The sequence below is a fragment of the Phaethon aethereus genome (genome assembly GCF_964289735.1).
Source record: "Phaethon aethereus genome assembly, chromosome: 1".
Lineage (NCBI taxonomy): Eukaryota > Metazoa > Chordata > Aves > Phaethontiformes > Phaethontidae > Phaethon > Phaethon aethereus.
In genome coordinates, this window is record NC_138575.1 from 59,192,395 (window position 1) to 59,214,346 (window position 21,952).

The following is a 21,952-nucleotide window of genomic DNA, read 5'->3' on the forward strand; positions in this document are numbered from 1 at the left end:
CAAAGTATCCTGAAGAAGATCTTGAAGTGATGGATTTTGTTTGGGTTTGGCTTTGGTTTTTGCAGATGGTGTTGAACACAAATGGAGACTAACACAGCGCTGCAGGTATTGCCATAATGGATTGAGAGAGGAAAGGAGGGAGCCAGTCAAACTGCAGATGAGCGCTAAAAAGCATATAGGGAGAATGCTTGAAGGGAATCAAAGGTTTAATGTAATGCTGACATGAAGAGGCAACAAGGATTGGTGCAAATTAAGCAAGGCAGCACTGGGTAGGTAGGGAAAAGTGTGGCTTATTAGGACAGAGTCTCAGAGATCAGGAAGCTGAAGGTGAGAAACTGCATGCCAATAGTTGGGAAGGAAGGAGAAGAAAGAGGAAGGGGCAGCGTGAAGAAAGAGTTGCCCAGTTGGAGTAATAAAGCAAAGACTGTAAGAAGTCTGGAAGATCATGGAAGATAAGAAAATAGAAGAAATTCACATGCAGCAAATTGCTTCAGGAGCGAAAGGAGAGATGAGCTGTTTTAAAAAAATAAAAAGGCATAGGATCTTCTCAGAGTTTCAAAGGTGGAAGATGGGGCTTCTTGTGGGAGGGAGCCACAGGAACAGGAATGTTTCTTGCTCGTGCTGGCAGTTCTGTCCTGCAGGATCTACCCTCGTCAGTACATGATCTAGGGAAGCTGCAATAAACAACAGAGACAGTGCTATTGATCTCCCTGGGAATCTGCGGAGTGTTGGAAGTGCTCTAGTGCTGGGATTATCCCCTTGGTCACCTTTTGGGGAGGTCCTGAGGTTGGAGGCGATCCCACTGCTTTCCTCTCTGTAGAAATGCTCGGCACCCTACAGCCTGTGGGCCGGGACGGGAGGTCCTCAGCCCCTCAGTGTCATGTTGTTCTGCTGCTGTGATGGCACCCATGCCCCTGCCCACAGACAGCCCTCTCCCTGCAACTGCCTCCTCTTACAAATTAACACTCCTGATGTGTGGCTGATTGATTAGGCAAAAGCAATATAGAGACAATGATTTACCAAGCTGTTTAGACCAGATCACGAAAGCACAAACCCACTCAATTCTCAGAGGCGAAGACGCCCAGCAGGACTATAGGAGAGGCTTAATACTCACACTAAAACATGCAGCGTGCAGCAGCTACATTATCTTTTCCTTACCTGCTGTTCCACTTGTGTCAGAGTCTCTTCTCGAATCCCCATGCCGACTTCCAGTCTCCTTCTACATCAAAGTTCAGTTCCTCATTTCATCTTCAAGGCCTCACGTGGCTCTGTCAGAGCTTGTTCCCTCTTTCCTCTCCCACCCTACTTGGTGCTCACTCAGCACATCTCCCCCTCCCCAGCCCCGCTCCACCTCCCTGCAGCAATGGCTCTGCTCCTTCTCTCCTCCTGTCCTCTTCCCTCCTTTCACCGCACAACCTTATTCACCTCCCTCGTGCCTGCCCTCAGGACTCGTTTACTGTAGCTAGTCTTCCTGCGTTAACGACTTCCACTTCTCCTACGCCTTTGGCCAGCTTTGACCCTTCTGACTATTAACTTTGTTTACTATATTACATCTTTAGAATGAGGAATGATTCAGAGATACCCGGCCAAAGCTGGGAGCAAACAAGCCATGAACATGCCATAGCTCAGCTTGTGACCTTTCTCAGGCACTTCCTTGCCTCAGTCCAGCCTGCACGTCTCAGTCCTGATCTTCTCCCCACCGTTTTCCCACTGACCTCACCAGAAGCAGGGTCCAGGCCTCGTAGCTGCTGCCTAACGGCTGCCGAGAGCATCTTCGTAAGAGCTGAGCATCCTCACTTGGTAGTGCCCCAAAGACTGGGGTCTTTGTACTGTGAAATCCTGGGGGCAAGATTCTGCCTTTTTAGCTCCCAGTAAAACGCTGTGCACACATGATGGCATGTGGAAATACATAATAATGCTTAACGCTGTGAGCAGACAGCATTAGCAGGGAAACGCTTTCCCCTCCCACTCACCCTTTGTCTATGTTTCTTTCCCATTGTCAAAATTTAGCATCCTTCACTGAAAGACTCAGTTTTGTTCTGATGCTTGGAAGGCATCCAGCCCCAGCTCGCTCACTTTCCCTGCCAGTCTCCACAGGTGCTCTGTACACAGGGCTTCCAGCTAGTCAAGAAATGCTCTCCCTTCTCCCCCCCACAGGGGAATCTCCGAGTGCTAGGCTTGTTACAGGATCCCGGTGGTTAGGCAAAGTCATTCATTCTTGCTCCGATGTATTAACCGCCTCTGCTCCACAGCACGCCGTGAAGTGCACTTCAGGAAAAGGGGAGCCCTTCAGCAGGAATGGAGAGCAGCCCTGTAGAGGCATTTACACGATGCATTTGTTATGTCAGGTCACAGAGGAAATGGAAGGAAAATCCATGTGGTTTTGGTTCTAGCTTGGACAAAACTCGTTTTGGTGTTCACTAAAAGTGGCTCCAGGAGAGACAGTTTGAACCAGAGACTAATGCATAGACTGAATCTCATGTGTAAGGTTGACATGAGGTTGAAATTTTCATTAAAAAACCCTTCAAGAGAGAAAGACTTTCAGCAGTGGCTGTAGCATGGGCAAAAAAAGGGATTTACTCATGGAGAGACAAACACGCAGTGAGGGTGAAAGGCTGCCATTTTTTGATCTTGGCACGTTTCCTGACTGGTAACTCCAGGTCAAAGGTAAGATAATGAGGTTAAGATCTAAGGTGCAGCACAACATTTTCCCCATACTGTAGCTACAGCAGTAAATTAGAAACTGAGGAAGGGGCTGGAATTTCAGACCAGTGATTCCAGTAGAGAACTGGTAATTTTTTCCAAGGAAAAGTGGGCAAATCTAGAAGGAGTTTGAGTTTTGGCAGTCTTTAGGAGACAAGTTCTTGTTTCACAGACTTTAAAGCAGGGAAGTTTCAGTTCTGAAACCTATGTTACTCCACGAGTGGGGTAGGCGGGGAGGTACGGTTTGGTGTAAGAAGCTCTGATGGGCATGTCTCCAGGTAATACAATCCTGGTCACAGAAGGTGGCTTGGTACCTGGCTTGGACATGATTCAAAACCCTGAAACGGCCTTTCAGGTTTCTTAACTGAGTGTAACTGGACCAGATCACATTAGAAATAATATTCCCTAGCCTAGTATTGTGAGTAAATTTTATCCCATTATGAATGGCCTCCTCCCCAGGACGCAAGAGTAATGTTATGTGTAGAGTAGCTGAAAACGCTTCAGAGATTAGCCCTAGCACATAGCTCACACCTACAGACTCCTCTGCAATAAATTAGCCTGCTCAGTGGATGAAAAAATATTGGTGCAGCAGCACGGCTTGCAGTCAAGCTTCAAAGGGGCTATTATGACCGAGCAGCAGTCCCGGCTCCCCCGTGCGCCTTCTCTGGCTGTGCCACAGGTAGTTTCACACTCCTCCTTTGCAGCCTTCCCTTCAACCTCCCCTTTCGAAATTATCCTTCCCTCGCTGACCTCCGCTCGCCTTTCTTGCAGGCATCGTCCCTAAATCTTGAACAATCTTCCCCTCCACAGCTTTCTTTTTAAAAGCCAGCATAAACTAACGGGATACACACGCGCACACAACCGTAAATGCCTCATGATCCTGTGCTGCTATAAACCTCCGTCTTCCAAACACCCTGCTGGCACTGTTTGCCTGTTAAATAAGCCCAGTGCTGTGCTTAAGTCTAACTTTTGTTGTAAGAGCTTCAGGAAAGGGACAAGTCACTTTGTTTCCTTGTAAATCACTGGGGTACGCGCAACCCAGAGGAAATAACAATAATGAAATTATTAATGCTCTAATAGCAGCCTCTAAAAGCTAACACCACTTGCAAGGCTTGGCATTTCTTTTTTTTGCTCAGCTGCATAAAAAGGGACCTAAAATGAAATCTGTACAATATCTACTTTAACACCCAATGTTTGATGTGGATTATGAGTAAAGCAGCAAGTTGGAACAGCAGCAGCTCGTCTGGAGACATTGAGAGCCACAGCATAGCTGTGCTAACGCAATTTGATCAGACTCGCAGCTACTCTGTTCAGCCCTGTGAGATACAGGCCGTATTTACCAACACTTGCTGAACTCCAGCGACCCAAGTCAAAAATAAGCATGATGTTTGTTTCATGTGTAACAAAGCAAACTCTGTGTCCCGGCTCTTTTAGCGCAGAGGGCACTTGCTTTCCTGCAGCTTTCACAGACCAGTCCAGTTATTACTCCGGATATTTGCCCCACCAGCGATTGCACCAAAACAATCCCAGGGAATTAGGAGCCTAAAATTGTTTAGGACCCATACATGCAACCCACACAGCTCTTCGAATCCCGAATCCCAGCATAGCTGGGAAATGCAAGAAACAATATTAAACCACGTTTGGGCTCAGCGTTCAGGCCGATTGGGAAAGGGCTGCAATGGGGGCTGTGCCCACGCTGGGGACACTGCCAGGGCAGCGAGCTCCCCTTTCTGGGGCAGCTGGGGACACCAGCGGCTTCCTCCCCAGCTGCCTGTAAGAAGGAGCTTGCTGTGCGTCAGGCCAGCCCTCCGCTATTCCTGCCCGGTCTTCCCTCCGGTTTCTTACCCTTACTGTTTTAGAAGCATTTGGGAGGTTTTGGATCATTTTGTGAGTGAGGACCAGCTCAGGAGTGGACTTACCAGGGGTGAGCATCCTAAAGGGGTTCGGCACACTCACGTTCCCCTCACCCCCGGGTGCTCCCCAGAGAACAGCACCAGGTAGCTCTGGTCCGGCTGGGGAGCTGCTCTGAGCCGGACTCCTCCCAAAAGACCAGGGCTGAGACGCAGCGGCTGCCAGAGGAAATCGCAAAGTTAGGAAGTCCTGATCTCTTCCTCGAGGGTTTAATTTTCGTAAGGTGGAGCATTTCAGGGCATAAAGGGCACAGGGCAGAAAAGCTCCACGCGTGCACGTCCCTGCACGCTGCCGCTCAGCTGGAAGTGCTGCAGTCAGCAGGGCTTTCTGCCAAGGAAATCCTGTGCCCGGTTCCCTCCTGGCCATCTCTGGTGGGCTGCCTGAAGGGACAGCAAAAAATCCCAGCGTGCTTTCTGAACGGAGTAAGGGATAACCAGTATTCCCCGCCTGGGTAAAGCCGCCTCCGCTCTCCCAGGGCAAGCGTGTGCGGGCTCAGCGAGCGCGTAATGGCTGCCATGCCCGTCTGCGGAGCCGCTGTGCTGGGGGAGCTTTCTCAGTGTTGCATGAAGGGCTTTGGGTTCCCTGGGGTATAAAAAGTGCTAGAGAAAACCCAGCCCTTCCCTTGTTCTATTTCCTCGCCTAAAATAAACTTCACATTCATCTGCTGGGCTGGAAGAGCCAGAACAGGTTGTGCATCCCCAGTGGAGCTGCTCACCCCAACTCAGGCAATGGCGGCTGGACCCCCAGTTCTCACCCAGCAATCAGGTGCCTACGTGCCAGTCCTTTCCCCAGAGGCAGGGAGGGCAATGAGAGGAAGGGCCCAGCGGACCACCGGGGCAGGGTTGCAGTTTTCCCATGGGAAGCAAGGTGAAGAACTCCCGCGCCCTGCTATTCCCCAAAATTTCTATTGTTGGCTGTCAATTATGTTACAGATTTGACAGTTCCTACTGCAGGCTGAAAATGTTGTGTGGGAGAACACAGGAGACTTGCTGAGACTGCCAAATCACTAAACACGTGCGATGGGGGTCTCTCCCCTCCTCCATGTGTCTGAGCCCTGGAGGGGAAGAGGGAGGAGAGCTTAAGTGGCACAGAAGAGGGAGGATGGATTGAAAGCTGCCTCTGTCATTGACTCGCTCCCTTCTTTGGATTATTTCCCTGGGGTTCTCGGGTATTTTTATTACTAATAACTAATAATAATTTTTATATAGCACTTTGCATCCTGAAGGACCCTAAAGCACACCACATACTTCATAAGCTAATTACCAGCTGCAAGCCTAATTCCTCTCTTGGTTGTGACCACATCTGCTGAAGGAGCAGCTCAGAGTCACACTAGATTTACACTAGTTTAACTGAGGACAGCGTCTCCCTATAGATCCGGCTGGATATGTCAGAGACAAATGCAGTGTGGAGTTGGAGATGAAAGGTTTGAATTGCCTTTTCTCCTCCTTTAATTTAAAAATTACTAAGGAAATTGCGTTCAAAAAGCCTTGTGAACACAGCATTTCAATTGCAAGATTCAGGATCTGGAGTTTGGGAATAGCCAAGCCCAAGTTCCCACTGGGGCAGGGGCTCAGCTCGCATGTAAACCTGTGCAGCTCGTGGTTGTGTCTCACGCTGTGCAGGCCACTTTTCACGGTGTAAGGAGGGCTGGTTTTCCCTCTTTCTTGCCTGGTAAATCCGTGCCTGTGCACGGTAACTTCCAATTACCCTTAGAGTTATACTCTCACCGCTGACCCAAAACACGACCGACTGTACGAGGTGAGCCTGGCTCTGTCCTCTGATGCACACTCACAGACCAGCCACACAGTTATATCTGAGAAGAAAAATGGAACCCGATAGGATGAGCTGAATTATAAATTTTCTGGCCCATAGACTCCCTCTGTGTACTTGTGGGGAGAGACTGACCTACCTGAGCTCTGGGTCTTTGAGTTCAAGTTAGAGGTGGTTCAGTCCTTACGTCCTCATCCGGCTAAGATGTTGTTTATGTACTTTGATTTCTGCGAGTTTGATGTTGTAACCCTATATGCAAAACCTGTCCTAGTTACAATGTTATTGCCATGATAGAGGAAAAGAAAAAAAAGAAAAGAGAAGCAACAGCTCTTAAATACTCGCTTCATCCCATCCACCCCTTTCCCTCCAGGCTTACATTAGTATCTCCCTTCCTCTGACATCTAGACGTGCAGCCGTGGATCAGGATTGCCTGTGGTAGCTATGGAGCATCTCCTCTCCTCCCACACCTTATGCACATCATTTCTCTCTCACTGCAGATAATTGCATCACCCTTCTTGTCACTCGGCTCACAGTTGTACTGTCACATTTGACTTGTTACACACGCACGCAAATGTTCTTGCTACAAATTGCCAGATTTTTTTTTTTTAAAAATCCTCTGTAATATCTTGATTTCTTTCACTTGCCCTTTCTGTTTTGCTTGGACTTCTCTCCATGTCCTGATCAGCTTTGGCCTTCAGTTTTCCATTCTCCACCCCAGCAGCTCCAGCACTTAGGTGGTGCTCCTGGAGTTTAAAACCCAACATCATGCTACAGAATCTGAACACAACTCTTTACAAACCCTTTCCTCATTTCTTTTCCTGGTTCCCAGCTCGTTTAAAGACCAGTTCTGCCTCTTTTTGGAAAGCAAAGGCAATAGCTTTTACTCACTCAGCTGATACACCTTGAAAACTCTGTGACACTAGTCACTCTAACAACTGGAGAAATATTTTCTAACCTCTCTGCTGAGGAATCAGAAATATTGTCAATGCTTTACACATTCACTGAATCACACAGGAAAATGTCCATTAGAAAAAAACCCAAATTATTTCATTGACATATATATGAAATCATAACATGCATTTGTTATATATGTATATATAAAACCATTTTCAATTTCAGAATGCCAGCACAGCAGGGAAACACAAGAAATACAACATTAAGAGGAGCAAAGTTATCCACAGCTTTAGGTGATTTACATGAGCTTAATACACTGTTGTGTTTAGTACTGTTTTCAGAAGAAATTCAGCTCAGGTTTGATCCTGGCAAAGTGTAGAAAATAGAGGAAATTGTTTACCAGGGGAGATGTTTGTACTGGATGTATGCAAAAAGGATTTTTTTGGAATGATTTTTATTATTGCTGTGTTGAGGTTTTCCATTTGTAACTTGGACAGATGTCTAGCAGTCCCTGAAAACCAGCCACCCGCAATGTTTCAGCTTGTAAAGCTCAAACGTGATGGATTTGCTTTTGCACCAAAAAGCCTTCAAGAGCCGTTGCCCAGTTCTGCCAGCCGATCTCACTCTCTGCCTGTGACAAAGCACAGGAAATTTCAAACCACAGTGAGGATATTTCTGAAAGTCACAACCCTGTAAAAAGAGGGAGTTTATAAATGGAAATCTTCATATATTCTTAATAATAGGTTTTGCTACCGCTGCATCTCCACCCACGTACAAGGAAGAGCGGTAGCCAGCGCCGAGGCAGAGTCTATCACCGGCTACGCCGCGGCACACAGCAGCGTTACGGAGCGGGGTGGGAAGGCGAGGAAGCGGCCGCCTCCGAGAAAAATGCCAAGCGATTCCAGGCAGGGAGCAGGCGCAGGGTCCGGCCGTGATGCAGTGCGATGCCCGTCCCGCCGGGGCGGCTGCAGCGCCAGTACGGCCGAGCACCGCGGGGGGACCGCGCCGGTGATGCCGGGACGCCATGGGGCTCTTCTGCACTCCCACACCGCTGAGGCTCTGGCGGGGGGACCCAAACCACCTCCAGCAGCACGCATGGTGTTTGCTTCTGTCCTTAGCCCTCTCTCCTTCACCAGGTGACAGTCAGGGAGGGCTGCAGAGAGCAAGCGAGGAGTAAGAGCTGAAAAAGGCAGAACAGGAGCCTGGTATTGGCTTGGATGGGACTTCCATCCCCACTGCTCGGTGGCCAATCACTCTACCTCTCTCCTTCCACCTCGTCATCTCCTCCTTAGTGCTCCCCCATACTGGCTTCTCCCACTTTTTTCTCCCCTGCCCATCTATGTCTGCGTTTCTTTTTCTACTTATTAACCACCTCCTGATTAAACTCCTCTCCCCAGAACTGGTATTATCAGGACATTTTACCGCTGTAGCTTTGGTCGTTGCTAATGCACCGTGATATACCCCTTCCTTTATGGTCACCGAGGCAGCAATGGTCTGTAAGGCAGTGTTTGTACCATTTTTACTGCAGTAAACTTCCTGTATCAGCTGATCCTTGGAAACAGCTGTAATAAACATGATTATTAATAGTAAGGTGAGGAGAGTTGGTATAATGGATCTACCTTGTAGGCAGGGGGGATATTCCTTCATAACTGTAAGATCAATTTCTATTTTGCACCAGTTCTTTTACAGGCTTCTTCACTACAATATCTGAATGATTTCCAGTGGCATATTAAATGATGGGGCTTGATATCAGTCACATGTGGTTTGTTCTTTTATCCTCTCCCCAGGGAGAGAATTATGTATGCAACATACTGGTTACGTTGCTAGGGTTTTGGTTGGTTTTTTTTTAACATATGCATTGCTTCATGTTTATGTTTTATGCCGGAGAAGACCACATCAAAGCAGGTGCTTTGCATTTGGATGGGAAGATGGCGAGATTTCTGACGGTCCTTTGCTCCCATGGGGTCTCTGCTATTGTCCCAGGCTCACCCCTGCAGACCCCATTTGCTGCCCCACTGAGCTTCACCTTGTAGTGGAAAGTTCCTCTGTCCCTAAGGAGAGCTGTGGGCTCTTTGGTATTAAAATTACACGCCTGAGTCAAAAGGCGTTGCCACCAGCACAGCATCGCCTGCCGCTGTGCAGGGTCAGAGCGGCTAGAGCTGCGCCTGCTCAAGCCCCAAAATGACCACCCCTTGAGGCACAGTGGCTACGTTTGCTGGTATAACCCTCCACCCTCGTAACCGAGGCCTTTAAATGCGTACTGAGGCACGTGAAAAGATGGCCTAATTTTTGTAAGGTGCTATCTACGGAGAGATTCCCCAAGAGGGATAATGAGCTCTTTTAAAAAGCCAGCCTTTCTTTTGGGCACGTCAGCACAGGTGGGTAAAAGCAGATGCCCGCGAGCACTGTCTCTGCTCCCTGCCACTGTGCTCTTTGTCAGCTCCAGATCCCCCAAAACCATGAGTGCTCTCGAGTCCTTCGTTCTTGGAAGGGTGGAGAGCAATAAAAATGCCTTCAAAGGGCTTTTCCTGTGCTTCCCTTGGCGCTTCATGAAACCTCACTCCTTCCACTTGAAGTCATGTCAGGTTGGGCATTAACAGTTCAGTGTCACTAGTGTCATTTTTTGACAGGGACGGCGGACCTCCTCTCCTGGTGTGGAAAGTCCTTTGCCAATACATGTAAGAAAGACATGCCAACAGTTTGCCACATAGCTGTGGAATTTGTCTTCCCAGCCCAGAGGCTGGCTCTGAGCCCCACTTCACCACCTGGTACCAAACAGACTCCGCTCAAAAACAGGGTCCTGGCGCAGAAAGAAATGTTTGTGTTTGTGTTCGTGTCTGACTACCCGCCCTTCACGTGCCGTTTCTCTCATTTCTTTCATGGATAGGTAGCAAATATCGGTTTGATCTGCAACGAAGGTTACTTCTAAGGCAGGAATCACAAGTGTGAATTTGGGAGAGCTTTCACATGTGCGCAGCCTTCGCCTTTATCTGGGAGAAAGTCACATCAAAGATGAGCATGTTATGTTTGAACTGGAAGGTGGGGAGAATTATCTGGCCCAAACAATCCAGTGTCTGAGAACTTTCATATTTTTAATAGAAATATCCTCAAGCTATTTCCCTGAGGCAGGGAAATACTGTTACTGAGTGACAGAAGAGGGGGTTAAGTGACTTGCCTAAAATGATACCAGGAGCATGTGGCAGAAAGAGGTACTGAATCCTTGGCCAACACCAAGCCATCTTTCTGAGCTTTTAGAGAAAACAGCTATATCCAGCTCCCTTTATTTATTTCTCTAGAAGCCATCATGCCAAAACCTCTGCTAAATTAGAGAGTGAGACTGAAGGAAAGCTTTCAGTGGATTGCTTTTTTCCATAAATGGAAGTATCACAAATCATTCTGGGAAAACAGGTCTTTCTGTTCTCATCCCTCTTTGTCTGCTTCTCTCCTTTTGGACGTCTTTTCCCCTGCCTCTGGCTCCCAGTTTTCAGATGTAGTCCTGACCATTTAAAAGTGTTTCTACCCTGCAGGAAGGGAGTAGCTTTTCGTTCTCCAGAACTTGCTATTTTGCAATGGATTGCACTCTGCAGGCAAGCGAGACTTCTAAAAGAGACAGGGCTGCACAAAGCGGCACAAAAATAAACCGTATCACCAACAATACTAAGCCAGGTTCTCACTGGGGGTAACTCCATCTGACTCCTGCTGCAGCAGAGCTGACGGCTGCCAGCTGTCCTGGATAGACAGCATGTACCGAAACGATGACCCGGCCGCATTGGAGGAGGTCTGTCTGAGGGCTGAATGCACAGTTAGCGCTGGTTTTCATTCATCTTGGACATTCAGACCTCTTGGCAGTATGGCAGGTTGTCTCTGCTCTTAATGCCCCAGCTGGGCAACTTCTGTCCTGGTCCAGGCGCTGTGGGGGGAGCCTGTTGCACCAGTCCTAGCTCCTCCAGCAAACGGTGGAGATCTCATCAAAGGACTCCCGGTAACACTCAGGAACTTGGGGGCTTCTCTGCGACTTTCCACGGACCTGGGTGTCCCCAGCCGTTCCGTCCTGAAACAAGGCAGAGCTCCTCCCCGCTTCCTTTGCAGCCTGCACATCCCAAAGCAGCCTGCTCGATGGATGCCCGCACCGATAGGCCGGGAAGACGGAGGCGGCTGCGATGAATGAGAGAGACACAGAAACAGGAGGAAGATCTGGTGGGTGAGCACGGGAAAGAGGATGAGGGGAGAGCCCGAATGGTGCTGGGAGAGCTGCAGGGAGGAGGTGGAAGCCTGTGGCTTCAGCTTCTGAGCGAGGCATGCGGGAGAAGGCTGAGCACTCAACGCCTGCCTGTTTCAGGGTTTGCAGCATGAGATAGCTCAAGTCGGGAAGAGTGCGAAGGGCAAAGGGACTCAAGTACAGGGAAGACATTGCTGTTACTCCCTTGAGGGGGTCCCAGAGACCTGCACACCCTCCCAAGCAATGGTTTGCTCTTGCTCAGGCCTTCGGGAGTATTAACTGTAGGGTGGCACGTGGCTCTTCCCTCCCCAGCTCCGCAAACCGCACGCGCAGCACGGGAAAAGGCTGGTGTGTCAGATCTCGGCAGCGCCGCTGAGCGGCTCCATCCCCCTCCCCGCCGGCAGCCGCGGCACTTCCACCAGCGCGGGTGCCAGGGCGGCTGCTGCACCCTCCCAGCAGGCCACGGACGTCCGTCGGAGAATCTCCGGGTGACCTTGGTGCAAGAAGCGACATCGAGGCCTTCCCCGCGCCGAGCGGGTTTCTGAACCGCCGCCATCCGTCACTCACCCGCCCCGTGCGCTGCCACAGCCGCTGGCACCGGCGCGCCCACACCATCCCCTCCCATACACGTCCCCGCACCGCACGGGGCAGCGAGCGCCGTCACCCCTGTTTTACAGGGTGGGAGTCTACGGCAGAGAGAAGAAGGGGTTTTAGCAGCAGGCCCGTGGCAGAGCAAAACTGAATCTTGTTCTCTTATATTCCCAGTTAGTGCATTAATGACCTAAATTCGGCATCCTTTCCCCACCCATCGCCCAGAGGAGCCAGGAGGCGTTGGAGGAGAGGGTGTGGTAGCGCAGGCGAATAGTCGGCACCCAGAGTCACGCCGCTCTGCCCTGAGCACAGACAAAGCAGGGGCTGACGTGGGACCAGCGCGGCCCAGCCTGCTCTGACGACCCCCGACGGGGTTGAGCCCGGGAGGGGGATCAGCCTGCCGCGGCGTATCAGCCTGGGGTGAAGGGCAGCTCCTCAACGCCACAGCATTTTAAGCAAGCCAAGGCTGGACATGCCAGTGGCCAGGCACCCTGCTGAGCCAGATCAGCAAGGCCTTTTGGGCACTCAGCACCAGGAGCAGATTTTCATGGAGCCTGCATGTCCCCTCACCCTGCCCAAGCGGCCGAACCTCTGACTAGCTGTCCCACACAAGCCGGTATGAAAGGCGCCCTGTGGAAGATGCAGCATCTTTCCCAAGCCGCTTGATTCTTCACGTAGGAATTAATCAGGTTCAAATACAGCGAGAAACGGAGTGGGGGAGAGGAAGAAGAGAGGAAGCAGGGAATGCGTGGCACAGAGTGAGTGGGTTTCCAGATGCAGCCCTGGCTGATTCCAGCCGGGGGGCTCTGGTTGTGCGCCGGGAGCCTTGCCTGTGCTCCCCCAGCGTGCACGGGCAGGCGGCACTCAGTGTTCGGGATCTGATGGGCAAGGAGCTGAAATCTGAGGCTGGAGACTTCCCCGGTGCCTCGGAGAGTGGCAGCGTTCACGTGCACTGTACAGCAGTGACCACAGCCAAAGGACCAGGGTGATGAGCTGCTCGTCTGTCATGGGCAGATGGCCCCAGGCAGTCAGGGGCAAGGGAAAGGATGCCCTTCGTGCTGTATCTGCCTTCCTCACAGGCATTTAAGCGGGCAAGTAGCAGGGTGGGAGAGTGGCAAGGGAATTTGCTTGGCTATGAAGTTTTCCCTCCAGAAGAGCCATGGCTGAGAAGCAGACACTTCTTGAACGAGGTAACTGGATTGGGGATGAGTAATTAACAACCTCCTTTCATAACCCACAGTTTCAGTGTGGGAATAACACTTCAGAGGTACATGGGGAAGCTTTGTTCCTACTTTCTTCTCCTATTACTTACCTCTTACATGCACACATACTCTCCTCTGCTGTCTCTAGCCCCTTCATGGACATTCTTTGAACTAGTAGTTAAAGGCAATAGGTTTCTCAGAAGCATCAGACACAAGTTGACTGGATGCAGAAGCCAAGCTTGGAGGCTGACCTAGAGGAACCCATCTACCTGCCTTCTACAGCTATTTGCTCAGCACTTCCTCCCAAAGCATCCCAAACCTTGCTTCCAGTAAGGCTTGGCCTCAAGAAGAAACTCAGGGGGAATCCTTTGAGCTTGGTCCTTCTTCCAGCTATTCCCAAATACCTGAAAGATTATTGTAATTCATGTGAAATAAACCTTCCAAGACATGATCCAGGGACCTGACATGGTCCCTGCAAGTCTCAGCCTGGGCAGGGTCGGCCTGGAAGAGCTCTGGGCTCCTCACAAGCAACCCTTCCCAGAGGCAACAACTAGAAGTGTGGTGGCTTCATTGTCCTCTTGCTCTGCACACCCAGCTGGTTCAGCAGCTGGGCTCAGGGCCAGGGTGGCAGGCGACTTTCCCAGGTTGCCACAGCATTTGTCACTTTCCAGACTTGGGGTCCAAACTCTTCTCCTGAGGGACCAGTCAGCCTGAGCCACTTTGGTGGCTGACCTCTGGTGAGGGGGCTGGGATCACCATGCCTATCCATGCAGCTCATGCGGGTACTGCATTCCTCCTTTCTGGAGAGATTATGTCCATCATTTCTGTGTTAACGGCCAGCCAGTGCAAGAGTCCAGAAAGAAATATAAGGGAAGGTGGGAGAAAAAGGTTGGGGGAACCCTGGGAGGTATAATGAAATTGCCTTCCACATGGTCACCCCTGTGCAAGCATGAACAAGCTGATCCTTTGAGATACTAGTCAACCAGTAGTCATGCTGATGATGTGGCTTGAGGATTACCTCTCTGGAGTGGTATTCCTGATTTCAAGAGGAGACAGACATGAATGATGAAAATAGGAGCCTGGTAGACATCCCAGATGACAAAAGACTGGGAAGATGTTGCTGGCCCCCTGCTGGGATGGCTTTGCTGGTCGTGCAGCGTGTGAAAAAGGGTGCCCCATGACTAAAGCTAGCAGAGGGCCCTGTACATAAACCAGCCTGATGAAACTGAGGGTGACCAGCCCAGGTTCCCTCACTTATGGCAAAAGATTTTACTCCCCCAGTGCAAAGGGTGTTTTGCTGCTGAGTTGCATACATATTCTTGCACCAAGCTTCTTGTAGCCTTGGTCTATGAGAGGACACAAGAGGAGTCCTGATAAAGGTATGCAAAAACAAGCAGTCATACGGAGAAAGGAGATTAAGCACTTTTGTTCTTCTCATACCACACCAGAACAACAGGATGTAACCTGCCCATGAAATGAATAGGCAGCAAATCCACAGCTGAGAGAAACAAATGCTTTTCCACCCAAACCTATCACCCCACCGTCCACAGCACTGCTGGGATGCACCGAGGCCACGCCAGGTGAAACACAGCCACCCACAGTTATGCCGGCTGATGCTAAGGGAAGGGAACCTGACCCTTGTGCTTCGCAGCGTGATCCAATCTCTGGCTCCTCTTCCCACCCCACCGCCCTCAGAGGCAGGCAGTGCTCTCCTGTCCACCTGCGGCGGGAGTCATACCTTCTCGCCAAAGCCTCTGGTGCTCTCCGCCGTTGAGCGAGGAGCGCTGGGCTAGGTGGGCATCAGGCTGGATCCAGACGGCAAATCCCATGTTCCTGTGCAAATAAGAGGGAGATGCAGGCATGAGTGTGCGAGTATCTGGGCATTTAATGGGCATCCATCCATGGGGGAGTGCTGCCTGGGAGGAAGGCAGGGTGGGCACAAAGGGCAACGCAGAGGGCAGCTGTTCCTGCGAGGCAGGTTGTGGTGTTCTCATTTGTTCTTTTTTTTCTCTTGTTCCCTAGGGAATTTTAAAGGTCTATGTAAGCAAATCGATCACTTCCCCGAGGATGCAGATTATGAAGCCGATACAGCAGAATATTTCCTCCGTAAGTCCGCAGGCTTTTCTCCTTGCAATGGCTCGTAGGTGCTAGCGTCGGGTGCCTTTTGCTTTCTGAAGGTAGAGTGGTAGAGATAGTGGGACCTGTGAGGCTCAGCGGGCCAGAGGAGGCAACCCCAGAGCCTCATCACCCCCAAAAAACAGCTCCACTCCCATGACACAGTGCAAGTTTTGAACTCATAGTAACGACCAGTGACATTTTTTATTAATGGCAATTAATTATGATATAAATCCAGAGCCTTAATTCAAATCCATTGTAGAGCTGCTGGGTGGCCATAAGGTCAGGACTGGGCTAGCTGCGGGCAGTGTGAGTGTGTGTCAGTGTGTGTGTGTCCTCCTAAAGCAGAGGAAATTTGTATTTCTTTACCTGATACTCCAGTTGCATCAGATTTAAGAAATTAGCTAGACTGTGTCCGAGGAGCACCTATTTCTGTCTTCACCTTTCCCACACCACCACTTGCCTACAGAGGCTGCAGATCTGATCTTTGGTGGTTTTAGTGATTTTACTGATGGGAATGGGAAGCAGGAATAAGGACAGTCAGAACACTCTGAAGAAAAGACCTGGTGCTCACCCAGGGCCTCTGGCAGAGGTGCTGTGCCCCAGGCACATGGCATCTCCATATGGAAACCTAACCTGAGCTCCGAGTCCAACCTGGGACATGCGTGTGAAGCTCGCACCGCTTTGCACATGGGGCCAGGGAAGGTAGCCTGGCCAGCAGGGCAGATCCACATGACATGTTGCCCTCCCCGATCACAAGTCAGCATTTCCACTTGCCCCAGAAGCAGGAGCCTGCTCTTCCTTTAGCACAGTTGAACAAGGATCACTCCTCTTAGGTCCCCACCTTGCTATCCCACCCTCCCTCCACAAGCCCAACACTTTTTGACATCACGGGAAGAGATCTTCTCCCTTCAGAATTCTGGGATAAGAGCTTTTGACCTCCCAAGGTTAAGCATGAGAGATCTCCAAAGGCTGGGAGTCTTCCAGAATAGCTCCTCATCATCCGGGCATGCTCCAAGCCAGATGTAGAGACCCAGCCCTGCGGCAGAGATGAGAGAGATAATTTAGGCTCTGTGCAGCTCATTTGTATGTGAAAAGAAGCGGATCTTATGCTGCTTCCTCTTGGTTTCTCAAACAGTTCTTCATCCACTGTAAATTGTAAATAACCCAGGGAGATTGCTTCTTTCAGATGTCGTTCTGCAGCATCGGTCTCTTAATTGCTGCATGGCCCCTGAATGGCAGAGCTGAAGACTGTGGGGTTTGGTCCGGTTTGGCACAGTGGCTGTGCAGCCTGCCCCTGATGGCAAGCCAGCTCTTGCAGAGTTGTTTGGAAGCAAGGAAGCTGCTTGCAGCATCAGCTGCACTTCAGAAAGGAGAGTTGGGGGAAGGGAGCGAACATCTCAAGAAGGATGGGTCTGTTCCCTCAGAGGGAACAAGATCTTAAGACAAAAATTGGCCCAACATCAGGACCTGATGGTGTCCCCAGGGTAGAGCCCTTTTTAAGAAAGAACCAGGTTCAAAGAGGGACTTGGCATGTCAGTAAAGGACTACTTGGGTCACTCCTGAGGGAAGTGGGATTTCTGCTGGCTTAGACCTGACGGGAGGGGGACCCCACTGAACAGCTTCTTCTCAGGACTTCTGCCAAACCGGAGTCCCTGGGCACTCTGCATGGGTGATGCCTGGCAGTACTGGCAAGAACAGCTAGGAAGTTGTTTATTAGTATCAGACTAGGTGATTCCATCATTCAGGGGACCAGGATGATTGTGGGGCAGTGTCCATGGCCTGGCCAGAAGGGCTTAGACTTTATTTCTGCCAGCTATCCGCATAAGGTGTCTTAGGATTTTTGAAATCAAGCGCCTGTTGTCAGAGAGGAAGAAGAAGCATCCCTGTGTTTCTTTGCTGGAAGACACCCGAGTTAGAGAGTAGACAGATGATACAAGGGACCATCTGAACACCATCATGAGTCCCCTTCTTTTTAGACCAAAGGCTCTGGACCCAGTAAGACTGGATGAAATTCTGCCCCTCTCTTGCTGGCATGGTCCTCCTGAGGGGCAAAAAGCAGGAGCTGAGTGAGGCTGCTGTCCTCCCCCATCACATGACGCCCACAGCTTGGCAGTCAGCAACTTTGTGTTCTCCCAACAGACGTGAATTTCAGAATTAAGACCCAGATAAAACCGGTGTGGTCAGGGCCAGGCTGCAGGACTGACTGAGCATCCCTCTAGAAACCCTCTAAACAGCGGGTGGCTGCTTGATGTTTGCTTACTGCCATTTAAGCTTCGCATTGTCAAATCCTGCCTTGCTTTCCAGAAGCTGTTAAGATGGTTATTATCACTATCCTGTTCCCTGAAATACAGCCAGGCAGAACTGGAAAGCAAGCAGGAGAGGTTTCTCCCTGCCTTCGGCATTCCTCACGCACAGGCAGTGGGCTAGGGCCCCCTTCAAAGAGCCGATTGCTTGTGCCTGGTTGGATCCTGATGCCAACAGGGTCTTCGAAGCATGGTCTCTGCCAGCTTAGGAAAAAGTCCTGCGCTTGCTTCAGTAGGGTTCATTCTTGCAGTCAAGGAGGGATTAGCTTTCATCTCCCCTTCCAGATCTTTGCTCCACAAGCAGAATTTGCACCAGCCTGTCTGATACCTTTCTTTATCAAGCAAAGCTTCACTTCACACTTTAACAGCTTATTTTCTCTTGGGAAGGGAGGAGGGAAGGCTTTCCTAGTTAGACGATAGGAATATTGGCAACTCAGGCAGACCATTGGTACCCACTGAACAGCCCACGAGCAGTGTGTGCGTGCATGCCTGCGTGCGTGGACGTCTGTATGCACAGCCCTGGCCTTTCGCTGCCTGAATACGAGGGAGTCCCCACAGAAGCTTTGGGGTATGTTTTGCATGCGCATATGAGCACATACGTGCATCTGTGCCATTGCCCTCTGCTGGATGAGCTCTTCCCGTATCGACCGATGGACAGCATGCGTGTGTGGGTGCTGACACATCCGAACCCATCACTGCGCTCTGGAAGGAGCCCAGTTGTTTAATCACTAGGATAAGCCCCATGTTTCGGTGCACAGGGCTGGGACTGTCGCTTCTCAGTCCTCACTGCAGCTGCAGAGCAGTGCACGGCACCGGGAGCTCTTTCCCAGCTCTAAAAAATTAAAAAAAAAAAATCTCTCCTTGAGATGCTTGTGCCCTTTCGGGAGGATTCGAGATTGAGCAGCTCTGCAGGAAGCATTTGGGTTGCTGCTTTTTGAAGAGCGGGCTCGAGCAGCAGCATCTTGCAGGAGGAGAAGCTGGATGGTGCTGGGGCTCCTCCTCCAGCCTGTAGATCCCCCAAAAGTGACAGAAAAGACAGTGTGGGGGGGGACAGGCAGCACGGGCAGGCTCCCAGCTCAGCCACCGGTCCCATAGCCCCCTCTGTCTCCCCATGCCGGGCCACCAGCTTCGCGGCAGCGGCCAGAGCACAGGAGAGCTGCTTCGGACCACTCTCTTTTTCTGACACACTTTGTTTCTCTCTCCCTCCTTCCGTCCCCCAACACCTTTATCCCTCCTTGAATTACTACCCCCCGACATGTTGCCCTCCATCTCTCCCCTTCACCCCCACCCACGGAACACGCTCGTGTGCCCCTGTCCCCTCGTGCCGGCACCATTTCCATGCTCCTTTTTCCTCTCTCTCACACCCGCGCTGTTCTTTCTGCCCCTCTCCCTCTCTCCTCCACAGGGGCTGTTAGAGCCTCTAGTATTTTCCCGATCCTGAGTGTGATTCTGCTTTTCATGGGTGGACTCTGCATTGCAGCCAGCGAGTTCTACAAAACCCGACACAACATCATCCTGAGTGCCGGCATCTTCTTCGTGTCCGCAGGTAAAGTTGGGCTCCAGGGTGCCGTGGGGGGGGGGGTGTTGCCCAGGTGTGCATGTGTTTCCCAGCCCTGAAAAGCCTTATTCGGGGTGAAAGCAGCGTCCTAAGCAGCATCCCAAGGATGCCTCTCCATCCTGCTAGCTCGCCTGGCAGAGGCAGGCAGCAGCACCCTGCAGGCAGGGGCCTTCCTGCTGCTTGGGAGGTGCTGGAGGGAGAGGGTTTCCCTACATCCCGCATCTCTCAGGGACCAGCCAGGAGTGCAGTCCAGGGATGCAGCAGGCATGCGAGGAGGGTCTTGCCCGGGTTTCCCAAGGAAAGCTGCCCACCGGGAGGGGACAGGTGGCTGGGGGCCCCCCCATCCCCACCCGCCAGGGGCAGGGGCTCAACCCCATGGCCCCCAGCACTGCAATGTGTGACCCTCCTGACATCTCCCTCTCTCTCCCCCGCCGGATGACTGGCAGGTCTGAGTAATATAATTGGCATCATCGTATACATATCAGCCAATGCTGGAGACCCTTCCAAGAGTGACTCCAAGAAGAACAGCTACTCCTATGGCTGGTCCTTCTATTTTGGGGCCCTGTCCTTCATTATAGCTGAGATGGTGGGAGTGCTGGCCGTCCACATGTTCATAGACCGGCACAAACAGCTGCGTGCCAACGCTCGTGCCACGGACTACCTCCAGTCCTCCGCCATCACCCGCATCCCCAGCTACCGGTACCGCTATCAGAGACGCAGCCGCTCCAGCTCCCGCTCCACCGAGCCTTCACACTCCAGGGATGCCTCTCCCGTCGGGATCAAAGGGTTCAACACCCTTCCATCAACAGAGATCTCGATGTACACCCTGACCAGGGACCCGCTGAAGGCAACCACCACCCCCACCGCCACCTACAACTCCGACAGGGATAACAGTTTCCTCCAGGTTCACAACTGTATCCAGAAAGAGAACAAGGACTCTATCCACACCAACACAGCCAACCGCCGGACCACCCCGGTATGAAGCCGTCGCCAGGAGCTGAAAATGGGGCAGGAGCGGGCAGAAGACGGGGTGGGCTGCAGGGTGGGGAGGGTGGAAGGGGGCAGGGGACAGCAGGGGGGTGGGAAGGAGGAGATGGAAGCGTCCCTCGGGGGGGTGGGGACCTTCCCAATGCAAAAAAAAGAAAAATCCACAAAAAATAACAAAACAAACAAACAAAACAACAAAAAAAAAACAACCAACGAACAAGGAGATAAGCAGACAAACAAGCGAGCGAACAAAAAACAAACAAACAAACAAAAGGGAAATGTGAGGAAAGAGACAACAGTGAAAAAAATTCTTTAAAAAAAAAGAAAAAGAAAAAAGAAAAAAAAGAAAAACTTTAAAACTGAGAGAGATTTAAAAAATAGAAATAAATTTAAAAGAAAATGCATGATTTCCCATGTACCATTATTTTAACATTTAATAAAAACAGACTTAAAAAAAAATAAAAGGGAACCAAGACATAACAAACGACAATAAATCACATGGGAGGAGGAGGCAGCTCTTTGGATTTTGGGGGGTTTTATTCTTTAATTTTATGGTTTGTTTCCCACTTACCTTTAACCTAGCACGGGCTCCCCAGGTGGCAGGGATGGGGGTTCGGCTGGCAGCGACTTTGGTGTCCTTGGGCTGGTTGCGGAGGATCCTGGGGTGCCGGGGTCAACCGCAACCTGCTCCGTTCCCCTGGGATCCGTGGGGATCCGCTCGTCCCCCACGTGTCCGTAGGGGTTAAGAGCAACTCCGGTCCCTGGGGACTGCAGGAGCCGATGCTGAATCATCCCCTCCGCAGTGTCCCCGGGGGGGTCCCTGCTTCCCCGGCTCTGGGGACCCTGGGGTTAACGGTGACAGTGCAAAAAGCAAAAAGACACAGTAAATAAAGACACACACACAGAGACAAAAAAAAAGGACAAAAAAAGGTTTCTTAAAAAAAAAGTGGCAATTTTTTTAATAAAACAACAGCTATAAATAAATGTAAATATAATAAGTGGATTTACTTGCAAGAAAAACAGATAGTATTTTTTTCTTTTCATTTTTGTTTTCTCCAGCTTTAAACTGTGAAGAAAAAAAAAAAAGAGGAAAAAGACATCGGGGAGCGGGAGGGGAAGTGTAGGCAGAGGTTGGAGGGCTGGAGGCGGGGAACCGGGGCTCCCATCCCTCCCGGATGCTGTTGCTCCAGTGTGGGGGGACACGGGAGGCCGAGGGCAGCGTGCCGACGGGGGACGGCACGCATGCCCATGTGTGCCCGTGCCCACGCACGCGTGTCCAGGCGCGCGCACGGTCTCCTGTGAATGCTCCGGAGGCTCCCCGGGGCGGCCGCACGCCCCTCAAATCGGCCCAGATTCCCCCTTGGGTCCCGCCAGTGGGGCTGCAGCCATGTCACAGCTAGCCCGCCCTGACCCAAAACTGGCCACCAGCTGCTTGGCCTTGACACGTGTACCCCCTCAGCCCCCATCCCAGGGAGCCCCCCACTCTGGGCCTGAGCCCCCCGAGTCCCGGCGGCCATGCCAGGGAGAGGTCCGAAGCCATCAGGTGTCTCCACAGCCGCTGAGTTTTGTCCTTGTCCCCCCCTTGCCGGGGCTCCTGGCCTGCTGTGGTCTCACCTGCAGTGACAAGGCCAGCGGGACCCCCGCCACCCCTCCCCGGGACCCCTGGCCTGACCACAGCCCCCTCCCTCCCTGCCAC

At 51.3% G+C, this 21,952-nt stretch overlaps 1 protein-coding gene across 1 annotated transcript in view; it reads left to right on the top strand.

Annotated features, from left to right (window-relative positions):
* CACNG2 (calcium voltage-gated channel auxiliary subunit gamma 2) overlaps positions 1-20,720 on the top strand; it is a 51,718-nt gene extending 30,998 nt beyond the window's left edge. Inside the window, exons 2-4 of the mRNA XM_082011140.1 lie at positions 15,313-15,396; positions 19,117-19,257; positions 19,716-20,720. Of these exons, the coding sequence (XP_081867266.1) occupies positions 15,313-15,396; positions 19,117-19,257; positions 19,716-20,251 (761 nt within the window). The 3' untranslated portion in view covers positions 20,252-20,720. The remainder of the gene's footprint in view (positions 1-15,312; positions 15,397-19,116; positions 19,258-19,715) is intronic.
* The last annotated feature ends 1,232 nt before the right edge of the window (positions 20,721-21,952 follow it).